The sequence below is a fragment of the Vicugna pacos genome, chromosome 21, assembly GCF_048564905.1.
Source record: "Vicugna pacos chromosome 21, VicPac4, whole genome shotgun sequence".
In the NCBI taxonomy this organism is placed as follows: Eukaryota; Metazoa; Chordata; class Mammalia; order Artiodactyla; family Camelidae; genus Vicugna; species Vicugna pacos.
In genome coordinates this window covers 17514876-17529215 of record NC_133007.1, presented here as the reverse complement: position 1 = coordinate 17529215, position 14340 = coordinate 17514876, and the positions used below count along the sequence as shown (strand labels likewise).

The window sequence follows — 14340 nt, the reverse complement described above, 5'->3', positions numbered from 1 at the left end:
GTTCCATCATAAGGGTCTTATGCCTCTACTGCAAAGCTCCTGTATGCCCAAGAGGTATGGAGAAGGTATGCAGAGCCTCCTTAAAATGTCTGGTTATGAAAACCTCACCTTAGCCTCCTCTTTTCCAGATCATATTGTCCTGGGCTTTCCCTAACAGACCCTTTCAGACCTCATCTCCCACTGTTCTCCTTAAACGTTCTACCACCTACAAATGCCCCCTTAAAACATCTTACATTTTCCCACTTCCATACATTTGCTGCTTTTCCCCTCTAGCGCTAGCCCCACTTCCTTGCCCGGCTGAATCTCATCCGTCCCTTGCATCCAGCTTGAGTCCTTACACATGTGGAAAACCTTACTTGGACCCACCCCTGCCCCTCTCTCTCTGGCACTGCTGCATTGCTTGGGAGCACTGGCTTTTTCTGCACGTGCCCCTACCTCTTATGTTGAAAAGAAGTGAAGCTGCATGCTTATTCCTTTGTTTTCTTTGCTGGTGCCGGTATATTGGAGGCACTTGATAAATATTTGTTTATTGATGGGTTGACTGAGAAAATCCTCCATCCTCCCTGAAGGATGAAGCCTTGCAGCAGTCTGAGAGGGACTGCATGAGCAGGGTTCACCAGGGCCAAATGAGAAAGCAATCAGAGCCTGCTTCCTATAGAATCACCGGAGGAAGTTCCAAGTCATGTGAGTTCAAGTTCAAATTAAGCTCTGGCTGTCCTGATCATCAACTATTTCATACGCTCCTTTAGAAGCCTACTCTTTCTCAGAAATGTTGAGAACTGAAACCACAAAAGCTCATGTTTTCTTTTAAACCTATAGATAGAGGTTCCTTGCTATTTTACGTTGCGTATTTCCTCTGGCACAGTCTCTCTTAAATGTTGAAAAGGCAGCTTTCTAACCTCCACCCTCTCATTATATCATGCTTCATGTAACAAGAGCATTGCACCAGGGTGAAAATTCAGCCTGCAGTGTTTTTTCCACTCAAGGTACTGGCTAAAGTGGACATAATAACTAATAGACTGCTGTGACTTTCATGCAATATGACTTTCCATTAAAAAGTTTACATTGGCAAAGTTTTCAGGGCAGAAACATTTTGTGGAACTTGGTTCAACCAACTCTGGGCTCCAAAGTGGCCTTAAACACATAGCAATCATCGCAGCCATGAAGAGACAGGTAGACTCTGGACATAGATCTGTAACAATATGCTTTATGGATTCTTGGGGACTATTTTTGCTCCCCAGTATCAACACGAAAACCAAGAATCTCAAAATACTGCAAGTAGCAGTTTAAAGGCAAACCTTTGTTTCCAAATCCCAAAGGCAAGCATTCAGCAAGGAAGGGCCAGGGAACACGCGTCCCTCAGGGTGGGCACTGACTCATGCCAGCGAAAGCTGGTTCCCATTCTGACACATCCTCTCACAGAGTCCAGGAAGTTCAACTACCATGTCTGTGTATACCTCTCCTCAGCGTCTCCTGAGGTAGGATATATTTTCTTTTATGGAATGGAAGATTTATTTGCTTTTGAGTTACTAGTTTACAGGAGATGTGAGGCAACAGAGAGCCCTGGCTGTGCAGTCTTGGGCAAAGCGAGGCTGTTTCAGCTCAGTCCCTTCCAGCTTCCTCCAGAGGAGCCCCAGGCTGCAATTACTGACCCCCAGCAAAGTTGCACACTGCCATTAGGGCCAGGCCAGGAGGACAAAGGGGAGGGCACCCTTGCTCTGTCTGGGGCTTTCTCTGACTTGACTGGAAATAGGTTTCTTTAAAAAAAAAATCTTTAAGAGACACGTATTCAGATATATAATCATTCTTTTGAGGATGTGTCTGTGTTTAAATGGCATCATTCACCCCCAAATAATATGTCCCCCATTTCTCACATTCAGCTGCCTTCCAGAAAGAGAAGAGCACTCTGTGCAGAGGCATAGAGGAAACTGGTCTGTCACACATCCTCTCCAGGGAGGCGATTTCTCCAGCATTGATCTTTTATGCTTAAAAAGAAAAGTTCCAACTCTGAGGGGTGGGGGTGGTAGTGGGGGAAAACACAGCGATCTGTCAAAATTCCTTTTAGCACCTCTGACTAGTGCTAACTTAGATGCTCTCAGAGTGCAGTGAAAAGCCTGCAGACTGCTGTTAAAAAGATAGTTTGACCTTTTAAAATGGAAACTCCCCCACCCCATACCCGCATTCAATGGATGAACCTTGGGAACTCTAGAGTTGTACATCAATAAATGAAATGAGGCCGACTTTCCAGAAAAGGGTTTCCCTATAGGCTGTAAGCTAATTAGGGTGCTCTAGACCTGCATTGTAACAGCAGGTCGAATACATGCCCAAACCTTTTAGCCATTGTTGTTAACTGCTCAGAGTCCACTTCGGAAAGGAGGCTGGCAGGAAGTTATGAAAATATAGTAAATAAAGTCTTGGACGCGACCGTCAGCAGCCTGCGGTTGCTGGGCAGGCTGTCGGCCCCTGGCGGCGAGTAGTCGCTGCGATCCCGGGTCTCCAGCGCAGCCGCCGAGCCCGGCGCGCACGGAGCGGCGCTGCTGAAAGAAGTTGGAGAGCTCCCAGCTCGCCGGCAGGATTCGGCGGTGGGCGCTGGGGAATCCCTTCCAGCGCCGCAATTAGTAAACTTTTGGAATAAGCAAAGACCCTGGACCGACAAAAGACCCACACTTTTCCTTAAGCAAAAGAAACACATCGCAGCGCGCCAGACAGAGGCTGCTCGCACAAGGCCATCAGCCCTGCTTAGCCGGGACGCGACCGGTGCCTTCCCGCTCCCTCCACCCCAGAACTCGTCCAGAGGGCGCCGAGCCAGAGAGGCGGCTCTGCCGGATTTGCGGTTCCGGATACAAACGCCTCCAAGCTTCCCGGCCCGGGGGTCAAGGGCTGGAACTCAACAGTCGAGGGGAAAAGAGCAGAACCACCAAGTCCAGCTCGGACGCCCGGGACCTTCTCCTCCAAGCCCGCTCGGGTTTCTCCAAAGGACGCGCGGCACAGCCCATGCGCCCCCGGCACTCCACTCCACTCCTTTCTACAGGTCTCCCCAAACTCTTCCTGGAAAGCCCCACAAAGCACAGGCGGCGTCCCCGAAACTCCCAGGGTACTCGCCAGCCACCCTCACCTCCGTCTCTCGGACTCTCCTTATCGGGTTCTTCCTGCCCAGTACCGTTCTCGCGTTCCCGGGGAGTCAGAGACAAACCACGAGAAAATGCCTTCGCGAGGAGCCTCCCTACACACACCCGCCCTGTCATTGAAACAAAAGCGTAGGGAGGAGGGAGGTGGGAGAGGAGGCGGGAGGAAGGTTTAGAAAGAGGATGCGGAGAGCGGTAAGAAGGAGCTGGAGAGGAGGGTCGGGGTGAGAAGATACGAGGGCCAGGGACCCCGTTCCGGCTCCGCGCGGTCGGTCGCTTACATGCCCAGGTCGCTGTAGGTGTTGAAGAACTCCATCTGGTTGCACGCCTGGATCCAGCCCACCACCCAGGTCTCGTGGCGGGGGATGGGGGGCATGACCACACGGGCCGAAGCTTTGAAGTAGGGGGTCTTGTAGCGCAGGACGATGGGTGAGGTCTCCTCGATGCGCGTGGGGCACTGGTCGATGGTGGCGCACACATCGTACACCACGATGTTCTCGCGCCGGATCCGCGCCTTGCAGGTAATGCTTTGGATACAGCCCATCCTGCCGCCCGGCGCCGGCGCGGCGCGGCGTGGGGCAGCGCGGGGGACCGCGCGGGCAGCCGGGGGCGCCCGTCACACCGGCATGGCGAAGCGCCGCCCGCTCCGGGTCCAGCTCAGCCCGCGCCTAGGAGCGGGGAGCCGCCGCCGGGCATCCTCCGAGGCAGCCCCCACCTCTCGCAGCCGTGCGGGGTCCCGGCTGCCCCGACGCCCGCCTGCCCCCGCCCACGCCCGCCCCCTCTCTCCGGCAGGGCGCGCGGAGCGTGCGCTCCTAAGAGGCGGCGGGCGCCCCCGCCGGCTCCAGGGCCCGCGCGGAGGGCAGGGAGGGGAGCTGTGCTGCGAGGAGTGGTGCCCACCCCGGGCCGGAGCCCCCCGCCCCTCGCTGGAGAGGAGGAGGCGGTAGCGGCGGCGGCATGGAGCCGGGGGAGGGCGGCGGCGGCGGCAGCGCCCGGCCTGTCTGCCTCCGCGGCTGCAGCAGCAGCAGCAGCCGCCGCCGCCGCCGCCGTCGCCGCCGCTGCCGCTGCATGAACCTCTGCACCGCGGCTGCCCCCCGCGTGCAGCGCACCCAGCGGCGGGCGAGCGGGCGGCCCGAACGGCAGGCGGAGGCGGCGGCGGCGGCGGCGGCGGCAGCGGGACTCGCACTCCCGCCGGCCCCGCCCAGCAGCTGGGCCGCGCCGACAATCCTCTGCCCGGCCGCGAGGGGCTGGGGGGCGCCAGGGGGCTGTGGCCCGGGGTGGAGGGTCCCATGGGCTGGGCCGCCGGGGACGAGATCCGCGGAGGAAACTGGCTGTACGCCATGAGTTTTGTCCCTCTTCGGCTGCCGTCCGGGTGGGGGGGCACTGTGTAAGGGGGGGTGTTTAAAGGGCCGCCAGCGCCGGGGTGGGGCCCGACACGTGGGGCCCGGGGCGGGGCGGGGCTGCGGTGGGTGGCGGCCCGGGGGTGGGCGTGGGGGCTGTGGGGACCCGGCCTGGGTTGCGTGGTGGGGCGCGAAAGGGCGTGGCGCTGTCCAGAGTCTGGGTGGGAACCTGCGAGTGAATGTTCGGGGCAGCCTAAGGGTTAGGGGAGCAGCCCGTTATTTATAATGTAGTTTTGTTACGTTAGAGTTCGGCTTTAGCTCCCCCAGTATTTTACCATGAAGAAGGCTGAAGTCTGGGCTCCAGTACGATGCTAAACGCAGTGGATTTACGTCTTTCCCTGGTTGGGTTTGGTCTGGAAGCTTTTCTTCAACCGCTGTTGGTTGGGAGGGTACCCGAGGATCCTTCCGTGCCCTAACACCATTACCAAAACGCCGAGAGTTTCGATTGAAGCACGAGCTCAGCTTTTACTCATCTCCTGCCTTCATCCAAATCTTTTCCTTCTTAAAAAACACTCTTTCAACAAACCCCTACACACTGGGGAATTAAGAGCAGTAGTGGATTTACCCTAAACACCGCATTTTTAGCGTAGCTGCATCCCGAGACAGGTTGTGCCTTGCACGACTGTCTAGCTGGTTTAGAATACTTAGCAGCCTTCTTGAGGTTACCCAAGGTAACTTGTAACCTGCTAAATAGGGGGGGACTTGACAACATTTTGGGAACCAGGCTGGATTTAAATAGTAACTGCTTAATGATACAAGTCCAGGATACCCATTTGTAGTAATCCATCTATCCTACAGAAAGCCCGGAATCTCAGGGACCTATTCATTTCTTTGCTTCTCCAGAGCACTGTCTGAGGACTGGCACGTAGTAGCTGCGCAACAGTCGTCTGTGAATGAATGAATGGGTAAATGTTACTGTCCTGTGGAAACTGCCACCGCAGATCCTGGACGCTGTGTACATTATGATGACCTGTGTCTGATATTGTGGTCTCATATGCCAAGCAGAAAAAAAATAGCAAATGCGCTTACTGGACATTTTTTTACATGTATATTTCCAAAGCCAATAGCTTCTGTTTAAGTATTTCTTCCATCTTCGTCGAGCATTTGCTGGATCCGGTGTTTAAGTGTGAAACATTCTGACTAACAGGCTGCCCAGGAGGCTGGCTAGAGTTAGTCTTTAGCTAGGACAGATGTGATGAGTAATTTAAAAGTCAGTTGAGATCTAAAAGCACTCTTCATAAAGTTATTTTAACTTTCCTGGCACCTCAATTCACTTTAGAGTTAAGAACAACAGCAAAAAAAGCAGTTTTTGCCCTTTGCTAACATGCTTCTCTCACTTTACCACGTAGCCCCATATCTCAATCACTGGTCGTTTCACTCAGCAAACACTGACTGCCTGGCAGGAGCCAAGCATTGTGCTAAGTACTCGGATTCAAAGACAAGAGCTCCTGGATCACTGGAGAAGATAATCTTGTTAACAGGTGGTTGCTGTAAACTGTGACTCATGCTTTCATAGTGTATATTCAGGACCACTGAGAGATTTACATGAGGCTCTCTTGAAGTAGTGGCATTTGAGTTGGATCTGGAAGATTTGATAGAGGAGAAGAGTGAAAGGGTGGTGTAGGATGAGAACTGGGCAAATGCAAAATGCATAGAGGTATGAAAGAACACAGCATGTTTAGGGAGATAAACAGCTCACAGTCAGTGCAGCTCTCAAAATGTTCTATGTAGACCGTGAACATCAGAATCACTGGCCAGGAACCAGTTATTGATGGGACCATGTTTTGATCTTCAGATTCGAATTTTGAGAAAAATTACTCTCTATCAATTTGGAGGATGGAGGAAGGATAGGTTAGAGGCACTGTGTCAGGACATTGTGATGACAGATGATTTGGCCCTGAGCTAGGGCAGTGCCATGGGACTGGAGAGACCTGACTGCATTTGAGAGTCATTCAGGATGTAAAATTGATTTACTTGGTAACTGATTAGATGTTTGGGAAGAGTCTAGCCAACTCTGAGTTTTCCAGCTTCAACAGTTAAATAAATGTGATCCTACTAGCCAAAACAAGGAGACAGAGCAGAAGCAGATTGAGGATGTGTGTTGTCATGTTAAGTTTGAGGTACTTGGAGTATATTTTGGGGAAGGGGCCAGAATTTGAGTTTCAGTAGATTTTAGGTTCCAGGAAATAGACCAAGAAAAAAGCATTCAATTGGAGGAATTTAGTAATCTTTGTTGATTTGAGTTCCTTGCTGGGCTGCAATTTTGTGGATAAATTTCATCCTTTATTTCCTGGTAATACATGCTAAGCCTTCATAAACAGGGAAGGGCAATAGTAGGCTAAATTATGGGGAAAATCATACAAAAGAGAATATATCTTATTTTTCAAACTCAAAGTGAGACCACGTTATATCCAGTGGAGTGCCAATAAAATATAACTCATTATTCACAGACTTGGACCCTTGACATTCTCAAAGGGTTCATCTCTGACCTTCATGAGTCTCCAGAATCATGAATGTCACCATGACGTATAATTTCCACTATAAAGAGCAGTAAAGTGTAACTGAAAAATGTGAGGGATTTTTTTTCCAACTCTTAATGGTTCTATAAACATGGGACCAAGGTAATTTCTAAAGCTACTTAAATAAATTTTGCCATTAAAATAAACTGTTGACTTCATTACATCTGTACCTTATTAACTCCATATTTCTCTGACTCTGCAAAGAAAAAGAGTTAATCACAGTGTGAGAATCACTATATAGATGTCAATGAGAAGAGAAAGGCTAAGCTGTGCTGGGACACAAATGCCAGGTGTTAGGTGTGGTCCACTCACTAGTAAGCGGCTGACAAGTACACTCTCCTAGCTGACCATTCACACCTGTGTCTCAGCAAATTATCTCACGACAGGGAGCTTTCAGATCACTCAATGGCGACAGTTTTCATCCATGAGTATTCTACCTGCAAATGCCAGTGGGCTCAGACGGATAGTTCTCAGAGCACAATAATGTATCTGTGCAGCTCTAAGTGTCTCTTTCTCTCTTGGCATAGGCAGTCTCCCCTGCCTCTCTTAGCATCACGTACCTGCCTCTGTTAGCACCTTTCTGGCTGTTTCACAGTTGTGTTTGCTCACACTTGTCTCCCTCAATACCGTACACCCCTCAAGGGGATGTATCATCATGCCCTGTCGCCCAGCCTAGTGCCTGGCACCTGCTCCATAAATGTTTAAAGGACTAAATTTATTTTTATTTCCTATAACTCAACTCCATAGCTTAACTGTCTCCTTACCTATGACCAACATATAATTTTATCCTACTTCTTTCTGCATCGTACCTCTTCGTCCTTCCACTGTCTTTCCCCGCAGTGTCCGTCCTTGATGTAAAAGCAATGCCCTTTGTCTTTGAGAACTATATACTGTTTCAAGGGTTATCAGTCCTAGGCACCAAGAAATGGAAAAACTTCAATGACAAGCCCTCGGTGACAATCATTCCTTGTGAATAACTTCATTCAAGTTTATTCTCAGGGCACAGCACAAATACTCCTTTGTACTTCAAGCTTCTGATGTTCCTGTGCATGACAGAGCCCCTCAGTTCCCCGAGTTAGAGCCCTGGACCGCACTCTCCAGGACACTGGCCTCTGAACCCACTTTACAATCCACTCCCTCAGCCTCCGATGACCCCACGCTCCACTCCGTCTTTCCAGAAGCAGGGCGAGCTCTGACTTTATTTTTTCCTATCAGTTGACTCATTACTCAATTTGTCAAGTGAGCTTGTTGGAAACTCTGGGTCACAAAGGCCTATTTTCTAGTTGACCTTGGCAAAGATTTTCAGAAACAGTAGAACAGGCTACCAAAAGTTGTGGAGGAATTACCTCTGGAACTGCTTAAAATGGAGAGAATTTCTTTCTCGCTTAGATGGTCGTAAGACAGGCGAGAAGTTAAATGAATCCTCAAGGTCCAAGAGAACGGGGGGAGCTCAGGTGGTAGAGTGCATCCTTAGCATGCATGAGGTCCTGGGTTCAACCCCCAGTACCTCCTCTAAAAATAAATAAACTTAATTACCTCCCCCCAAATAATTAAATAATACAATAATAAATAAATAAAATATTTTTAAAAAGAAAAAAACTATTTTTTTTTTGGAGGGGGTGAACTCCTCCTATCACCTCTTCAAGTGACCAATTTCACTTCCAAGCTAGGCTGAGAAGCTCTACGTGAAGAGGACCCTGGCAATGGACTCAGGCTGCTTGGCTGAATGCGCTCAGCCCAAGACGTGGCAGCTGCTTCAAGTCGCCAATATTTATCAAGCTTTTCTGACCAGCCTCCTGTTACATCAGACTGCAGAGGCTACCCTAGTTTGTGAGCTATCCTGTTGAAGGTGACTCATGCCTGTCTCTGCCACAGAGTCCTTCTCTCGATCCTTCTCTACAGGGCTTGATGCTCTTCTTTTAATTCCATGATTCTGCAAATCCCAGTTCTCCTCTTGGCTTCTGACTCCTTTTTGCTCTTCCCCTCCCCCCCTGGGTACTATTTCTTAAGTGTCCTTCTTCCCCTGCCTGAACTCCCTCAGAGTATTTACCCATGCTGTTGGTTTTCACTGTTATTTTCCACGATGACTTCCAAGTTTGTCCCTCCAGCCTAAACATTTCCTGAACTCAAGGCCAGCGCCTCCATCTGTCTACTAGATGCTTCCATGTGGACATACCGCCAGCTTCTCCATCTCAATGAGTTGACACCTCTCCTCCTGCGAGCCAGTGTCTCCTCCTGACCACCCCATTTCCAGCTGAAGGTCCTTCCCTCTCCACTTTTGCCGCTCTCCTTCCACACATTAAGGTAGAGCAGATTTTAATCATGATTCCCCCTATTGTAGAAACTTTTAGTGTTTTTCGTTACTATCAAATTTACTGCGTGTCTCTTGACTTGGTGTTAAAGTGCTCCGGGATGGAACACCTAGTGGCCTTTCAAGCCTTCTTTTCCCTCTACTTCCAACGTACCCAAGCAGGTGACTCATCATTGCCTCAACAGCCCTCCTTTCCTCTTCTCTGTCTTTGTTTAGACTTGATGTTCATATCCTATCCTGCTCCACGACAGTGATTAATAATAGCGATGATATTTGTCTCATTGATTCCAGCCTAAATCTGTGAGGTAACATCGTTATCCTCTTTTACTGATGGCAGTGCAAAGAGACTAGGGGACTGCCCCAAAGTCACAACTAGCAAGTGGTTGGGCCAAGATTCAGATCTCTGTCTGACCACACATTACGACTCCTTGACACTCACAAGAACTTCTGCGAGCACTTCAGCTAGAAATGACCTTTTCAACCCCTGAACTCCTGCTCAGAATATACAGTGGTCACTGAGTAATTAGTACGTGAATGAATAGAGTAGCAGAACTTTATAACAGCTTTATAGAAAGATCAAAGGGGAAGGAAGAGTCAAGGATAAATCCAGATTCCTAGGCTAACTGCTTACCAAATGATAACATTATTGTCCAAGTGAAGAGTCACATGAGAAAAGAAGAGTTTGATGGGTTGGGGGCTACAGTGATCTTGGTACCAGGAAATCTGAGTATCCAAGTTGAAGATACACTGTAGGGAAGTCGCTGGTGGGTATATCTTGTTTGAGTTGTCATTTCAGAAATTATACTTTAGGGCAACTCCTTCTTTCTTTCATTTCTCCTTCCTCCCCTTTCTATCTCGCCTTTTCTTGGTATCTGGTATTATGATGGTGCTTAGAGATAGTGAGGCATGTGAGATATTGCATCCTGTTCTTACTTTGTTCGTAGCACTCACACTTTTAAAAATACTGTTTACTTACATGTCTTTCTGATGAACATATTATCATCCTCATCTTGAGTTTGTGCCTTATATTTAATTTGACTTTGTGTCCTCGGTGTCCTGGCATGTAGTAAATGCTCAAATAATGTTGAGTAAAGTGTGATCTGGTGTGGATAAAGGTGAAAGTATTTCAGGTTGAGACTAGTGCTTTTCAAATTATAATGCGCATATTAATCCCCTGGGAATCTTGTTAAAGATTCTGATTCAGTAGGTCTGAGAGGGGGCAGAAATGAGATTCTGCATCGGGAGTGGCTTCCAGGTCCTTGTTATTCAAAATGCGACCTATGGACTGGCAGCATTGGCATTCAGGTTGAAAAGCACGATGGAGAGCGAGCAGCAGGAAATTTAGTGTGGCTGAACACAGCACCAGGGAGGGTAGGCATGGGGACTGATGAGGTCAAAAAGGGAGGCTGGGATCAGAGCCCATGGATCCCTGTGTCTACATGAGACAGAGGCAAGTACAGAGTTGGAAATCAGACGTACGTGGGTTCTAATCTCAGTTTTGACAAGTCTCATCAGTACAGTGTCAATGTCCCTAACCCTCATTTTCCTTGTCTACAGCGTGAGAACCAAGTCTCCTTCACAGCGCTGCTGTGAGTGTTAACTATGTGTAAATTCTCTGGGTCAATGCCTGGCACATGGTGGGTGCTCAATAAATGGTACTGAGCACCATCACCAGGGTGGGTGATGGGCAGTGTGAGTCTGGGGCAGATGGAGGAAATACCATTTCTGCCTTTAGGACTTTCAAGAGTGGATGAATCTCAGGGTGGATGGGCGTCCTGGCTACCGTGCCTCCGTTTTCTGTTTTGATTTCATGACGGGAGGGGATAAACTGTAAACGGTGGCACGGCTTGAGGCCCCAGGTGGGATTTCCACTCACAGGTAGACCCAGGTTGGTAAACACCTTCAGCAGAGGGCAATTGCCTTCTCTGGATTTGCTTTGGCCTCAAAACTGCATTTCTTCTAGACGCCTTTCCTTCTTCTCCCTTCTCACCTCGCCCTTGGGTTGTCCTGCCAAACCCCAACTAATCTTGGATGAGGTGTGTTCGACCGTGATTCCTCCACGTGGGTCAGATAGCAGAGTTTAGATTAGGTCTGTGCCGCTCGATGCTGGAGCAGCCGTTCAGTGCCGTGGTCTATCCATGTGCGCTCCTTCTCATCAGGGCTGGCTGCTGTCCTGCTCTTGTGCTGTGGGGGAGTCAGAGCCCCCACTATCCTCCAGCACACCCCTCTCCATCTCCTTTGCCTCTACTGCCATTCAGGGCTCATGATCCGGAGCGCTGGCCTCCAGAGCAATCTCCACCGGAGCAGAGGAAGAAAATAATAAAATTCCAACTTTTATGTGTGTTTTATTAATGCCCCTATCAGTGCTGTGGTGCTGATCTACATAATCCCTAAACTAACAGGCAAACCTATATGATAACGATGGATCTAGACAATTGCACTTGCTTCTCACTGGTCTCGTCTCAATTCTGTCTTCTGCGTCACTCTGAGGATTCTTTCTCAAACACACTTCTCACTGTTCAGTGGCCTGTCTAAAACCATTCATTCATTCATTCGTTCATGTGCTGAGCAGCTGCTGTCTGTCAGGCATTGTATTAGGTGCTGGATTTATAAAGATGAGTAAGAAGCTGCCTTTGCCTTTACAGAATCCAGGAGACTGGGCTCCCTGTGATCTCACGCTCCCCCAGGTAATGAAAAAGACATGACAACCTGGTCCCTCCTGCCCTGCAGCCTCCTCTCCTAGCTCTCGCACTCACATTTAGCCACTTGGAGGGGACTCACGTTGCCCAGTTTTCACCCCTTGCGTTTTTCACTTTCACATCCCGCAAACATGTAAGCTCCATGAGGGCAGAAGTCTTTGCCTTTTTGTTCACTGTTGTATCTCAGATGCTCAGCACAGTACCCAGAATACTGTGGGTCTTAAATATTTACTGAACGCAAGACTGCCCAGCACCTGCGATGTCCCTCTTCTTTGAGGTCTTTTTACTCTGACAGATGTCTTTCTCAAAGCCAACTCATCTTTCAGGGCTCAACCTAAATGCCAGTTCCTCAGCAGTGCTTTTGACCTCCCAGACCCAGTGAGGGCTCACCGTTGTGCACCCGTAAAGCCCCCTGTACCCTTTCCTCACAGCACTTATCATACAAGAAATTCATCATGCCTGTGATTATTTAATTATGATCTGTTCTCCTTGTTAGATTATAAGCGCCATGAGGGTAGGAACTATGGTTTAATTTTGTCATTGCTGTTTCCCCAGCCTTGAAAGTGGTTGTTTACAAAATATTTGTTGAATGAAGTAAGGGCTTCATCGTGGTAACTTGCCCAGTATCCCTGTCCTCCTGGAGGTGTTGTCTTATTTCACCCTGGACACTCCCTTGCCCCCTGGGTGGGAAGGATGTCCCTGAACTCCACCCTGGTGGTCGAACCCTGATCCTTGCTCACAGACTTCCCTCCTGCTGCCTGCCTTCTCGCTGCTCCTGGATCTGCCCCACTTTGCCCCACTGCTGGACACATCTCTCGATCCATTAGGGGCTCTGGTGTAGAGGCCAGGCCTTCCTGACACCGTGCTGTCCCTGTGGGACTAGACACATTTCTCTCAGCACCTGCTTTGGGATCTCCACCTTAGTGTCAGGTCGCAACCCTCCTGGACTGCCCCACCATCCAGATTGCGTTGAGGACACGTGTCTGAAATACAACAGGAGATGGTGAGAAGCTGGTATGTGTATCCCCAGGGACTGATTGCATAAGGGAGCTCTAATGCATGCTGTGTTTACTCAGAAAATTCAACCTGGGCCTCAGTCCAGGCTAAATAAATACAACACGAGGGTAGAACTCTTGGTGAGCATTTACCATTTGGAGCAAGTATTTTTATTACCGCTGGAAACTATTGACTGATGAATGGAAAGCAAGACCAAATCACATTATAATAAAGGGAAAGAGCAATGAAGGAAGAAAACAATGCAAAAGGGAGAAAGAAAAACAGAGAGCCTCTCTAAATTGGGTACTGTGTTTACTGGAACTGAAACTAATTTTATCTGTATTGCTCAGTAAGTATGGCACACAGTGGAAACAAAATAGCATTAGTGTTTACACTTCCTGAGGCAATCGGAGACAACACCCACAATCCTATACCGACATGAGGCAAGTATCAAGCAGGTCACACATCACAATTCCATTTCACAAACATCCCACAGAGCTGGGTGGAGAAGGCCGTGCCTTTCCCCAAAATGTTTGAAGCACAATTGATTGTATCTTAAAATAGGCCCACAGCCTGGCACTGGGAGCTTTATTGGCAAGTTATGTCTCAGGCTTTGTGTCTCTCTGTTGACAGAGGACTGAAAGTGGTATCATCTTACTAGTCTCAGGCAGTCACATAAAGCCTTTGAGCCTCAGTTTCCTCGTTTGTATCCGTAATTCAAAAAGATGATCTTCATGGCTATCTCCAGATTTCCTCCTGGTTTTGTTTTGGGAAACACGTTATTATACTGCTTGGGGCAAAAGATGAGACTTTGACAACAGGAACTTGAGACCTAGTAAAAAGATGTTAGTTGGTTCTCCCATAGAAATAAATACGAATTTGGCTGATGGGAAGAGAGTGGTGCAAAGGGAAGATGGAGGGAAGGAGGCGAGAGCGGGTGGCCCACCCAAATAGGTAGGGAGACCTACCCATTAGTGGAAGGAGATCTAATGTCCAGTTTTAGAAGATTTGTGCTGTTTTTGCATGTAAAAAATCCATCCCTCTTTGTCCCCAAACCTTTAATATAGTTTTCCTTATTTACAAAGGCATTGTGTTTGTGTATAAAATAAAGAATAGGACTGAGTTCTATGTCTGGGTGTTAAAAGGCTAATAACCATGTAAGTTAGAATGAGACCAGAGCTGGAAAGTGACATGAAGTCAGAGTCAGAGGAGGCTATGAAGATGTACACCTCCTGGAATTGACAGAAACCTTGGAAAAGTGAATGAATTTTCTGAGGGCATAGGCAAGCATTT

General features: G+C 48.8%; 1 protein-coding gene across 2 annotated transcripts in view; it reads right to left on the bottom strand.

Annotated features, from left to right (window-relative positions):
• Positions 1-4418, bottom strand: part of FAM78B (family with sequence similarity 78 member B) — a 78198-nt gene extending 73780 nt beyond the window's left edge. Inside the window, exon 1 of one of the 2 annotated variants that reach the window (XM_006209023.3) lies at positions 3407-4418. In XM_006209023.3, coding sequence (XP_006209085.2) covers positions 3407-3669 — 263 coding nt within the window. In that variant the 5' untranslated portion in view covers positions 3670-4418. Of the gene's footprint in view, positions 1-3115; positions 3164-3406 lie in introns of those variants that run through there. The other variant, XM_072946205.1, reaches the window with a different exon arrangement.
• Positions 4419-14340: the final 9922 nt, after the last annotated feature.